A 3655-nucleotide genomic window follows, 5' to 3' on the forward strand; every position below is an offset into this window, starting at 1 on the left:
TGAACTTAAGTTTAAAAATTACCTCAATTGCCAACACCCGTTATGGTTGACGATCGCAATTACAAGAGAATTCAGTCACGTGGATCAAGCTGGCTAATTGCTTTCCGTGGGCCATGACGATCTTTTCGTCTTCATAGTGCCTTTTTGATAGAGCTAAGACTTCCTGAAAAGGGTCAACTATACTTTGTTTGGAAATGAAAATGCATAAAGCTAACGCATCTACGGAGTGCTCTCAGCCCAGCACACTCAAATCCACCTGGTGTTGTGGAGGCCCTCGACGGAACTGCAGAGGAGGACAATGTGATCTCAGCATGAAGGGTGAACTTCAAAATAAGAACGCTGTGTGTCTCAGTTGCAACACCGAGGCCCTGCACCAGAATTGTGCAGTTGTCTGTGAAAGTCTAGTGTAACAAGCAGAAACTTGGGTATTGTGATTCGGACCGATGTTGCATGCTCAAATCTATTTCCTCAGTCGAAGTGCGACTTGCAACCGTTTGAAAAAATTGTGCAACGGCATCAGAACTACTCAACGTCATTTAATCCATACCTTACTTGGCTGTACAACATCGAAGCCAAGACCCCCAGGATGACGCTGCATGTCTGAGTTCAGCCCACCGTTTGGCCGTTAGCAAGGTGCGAGGTTTCGGGAATTAGTCCTGCAGCCTGGCAAAAATGGTAGCTCGGTGTGATGTGATTTCTTTTAATGTATGCATTATCACAAGAGACATCAGCATACCTACTCCAAAGGGAAGGTTCAGCTTACTCTTCTCATATCCCGCCGTTCCGCATTGAGTCACTTGCATCATCTTTGCAGGCATATTTGTCACTTGCAGCGTTGATCAGCGGGTGCAGCTGCGGGAATGATTAAAATATTGTTCCCGTAAGACAGGTTCTTCGATAACCTACCACCGTTTGACGTGTAAGTAAATGAGGTTTGGCACCAACACCGTCAAAGCGCAAGACATGCATCCTCTACTGCATATAATAATGGAGTGAAGTTACTTGATTCACTTTGTGGGTTCACGATACTAGTTACGTGGTGTATAAGTTTGGTCATCTGGCACTTTCTTTTCTGTCGAGAAGAGCTCACTCAAGTCAAGGTCAGCACAACTATCAAGACATCTTAGCGTTTCTCTTCCAACACTAGCCGCCATGGCCGCTGCATTTTATCTCTCGAAAGCCTTTCTCTTGGCATTCTCGTTGAGAGCAGTAGCTGCTCTTGATCTTGATGTTGACGTTGACCTCGACCTTGATATCGGGGTTGATGGTCGGCTCCCATGTAAGACAACTATCACCATTCCGTATGTTGGGACATGCACAACCTCCACAACCATTTTCCCATGCGGCACTGGGCCTGCAACTTTGGTAATTCAGACCCCCATCATCACTCAAACTTGCGGCCCAACAGGAACCACGACAAAGCAGGCATCTCACACATCGACTTCCCACCACACCACTACTCAGCCTACGACAACGAAACCCATTCCAACAACCACCAAGACTACTACAAAGACCCCAGAGCCAACGCCCGGTGGCCCATGCCCACTGATCAAACCTCGCTGCCATGCTTCCGGCCTAGACATCGACTACTACTCCAATCCTTTCGCGGGCTACAGCAGGGAAGGCTCCTTGCCTTGGTCTTACTACATCACACAGAAACTTCGGCCACTTCAGTCCTCATCCACAAATGTCACATTCTTCCCACAAGATTTCGGTCCTCCCGCAAACCTGCCTAAGATTTATCCCCGCCCAGATCTTCCAGGCTTGTGGTATGCCGTCGGCTGGACTAAGGAAACCAACGGTGGTATCAAAGTTGACGCCAACAACTTTACCCTGGTATACAGTGGTTTCTATCGTGCGCCTGAAACTGGCAAGTACACCCTGTGCACCACTGCAGATAACGAGAACGATATCTTCTTTGGACATGGCAAAGCGTTTGACTGCCTGACCGGGTCTGTGGATACAAGTGTCAAACCGCTCGTAATTTCGACGGGAGGTTCGTATGTCAACGGCATCAAGTGTGCAGATTTGGATCTGGTTAAGGATTCGTACTACCCGCTTCGGAGTGTGATGGGAGATTGGCAGGGTCCATCGGCGTTTAATGTAACCATCAAGACACCAAGTCAGAAGTTCGAAGACCGTAAGAACAACTTTGCTGGCTTGGCTTATCCTCTGTCCTGTCATCTTGGGTTGTAATTCGGTCAACGGTCTAAGGACCATGGGCAACAGCGGGTTGTGGGCAAAGCGTGGTTGTTCCGTATGGGTAGTGAGAAGAAGACGCAATACTTGGCTAAAGCAAGGCGCAAATTTACATTCAACTTTCAAGGCACATAGTAACTTTAGTAATTGATTCAACATTGGAGTTCAGAATTGTGCACTAGTTTGATGAAAGCAGATGCCCTTTAGTCTCGACATGTTTCGCAAACAGCAGTCCACAAACATTGCACAACGTACACAACCCATCTGGTCCATTTCTCCATTGAGGCGTAACCGCGGTGTAACACTGGTGACAGGACATATCCATTTGCTCTGTCTATTTGTAACTTATTGTTAGCTCTCGAGCCGTATGTTATTCAAGCCATGATGCGCAGTCGAGCATTTACCTGTTTGTTGTCTTGTGGGCTCTTCGAATCGCCCGTTGTATTTGCCTCTATCGACGAGCTCTCCCCTCTCTCTCGACTTTGATGTCGAAGCAAGAGTATCTCATCTAAGTTTCTTCTGATGGTGCGACATAAGTTGATCATTGCATACAACTCATCATCAGTCAAATGGCCTGTGGTGCTCCCACATGCACTGGGGAATTGGTAGGTAAAGCTGGATAGTTCTTGGATGCTATTCTCAACCTGTCATTCCATTCTATCAGCATTTCATGGTCTCTTTGCGATATTATAATTTCTTAGTACCATAACAAAGTTATCTCGCTGCCGGAGGTCGTTCAATGAGAATGTTAAACTCATTTCCTTACCACTGAGCGTCAAATGGCACCCTGCCGCTAGGATATTCGACAAGCCCTGACAAGGACAAGCCAACAACGCCGCAATCGATTCAGGGATCCCAGATTTAGATTTTGACTTCTTCCTATGCCTCGCGAATTACACAATCATAGACATGCGAGAATCAAAAATTGGCAGCGTCAATGGAGTGGCAATCCGCAGGTCGGACGGGGAGTTGGACATGCACAAAATTACTCTAAACTAACAGACAATGGAGGCAGGAGACTTAAGAAGTAAGGGGGAATCAGACCTGACCTTGACTAGTATACAATACCCTGCCGCGGATAAATCTTAAGCCCGTACCACATATATGTTAACTGTGGCGGCGGGTGGCAATTATGCAGACCGGGGAAATTTCATTGGATTAGGAAGAATGGAGGGCATCCGACTTGCTAAGCCTTCCGTGATGTGTTTAACGCTGCTATCTCCAGGGTCCCGAACTTTCTCGACAGCAACAGAGGCAACAAGCGAAGGTTGGCAAGATAATGTTGGAACCCCTTCAGGACTTCCAGCCTGCGTTTCGGCCGATGTGTTCCAAATTACGCAAGGTATGACCAACGGCTTTATCAAGTCAAGCATACGGGCTGAATAAGTGGTAGCCTGCTGAAATGATTGTCACCCCGTTTCAACCCGAACGCGCAATCGTGTCTTGGTAAATGATG

General features: G+C 47.2%; 1 protein-coding gene across 1 annotated transcript; it reads left to right on the forward strand.

Annotated features, from left to right (window-relative positions):
- Window positions 1-1152: 1152 nt before the first annotated feature.
- VFPPC_05721 (floculation protein FLO1) lies at window positions 1153-2196 on the forward strand (the record flags this gene model as incomplete). The annotated part of the gene is made up of 1 exon (XM_018284868.1): window positions 1153-2196. The coding sequence occupies one exon, from the start codon at window positions 1153-1155 to the stop codon at window positions 2194-2196; it is 1044 nt and encodes a 347-aa protein (XP_018141766.1).
- Between the last annotated feature and the right edge of the window lie 1459 nt (window positions 2197-3655).

The sequence above is a fragment of the Pochonia chlamydosporia genome, chromosome 5 (assembly GCF_001653235.2).
Source record: "Pochonia chlamydosporia 170 chromosome 5, whole genome shotgun sequence".
NCBI classification, from domain to species: domain Eukaryota; kingdom Fungi; phylum Ascomycota; class Sordariomycetes; order Hypocreales; family Clavicipitaceae; genus Pochonia; species Pochonia chlamydosporia.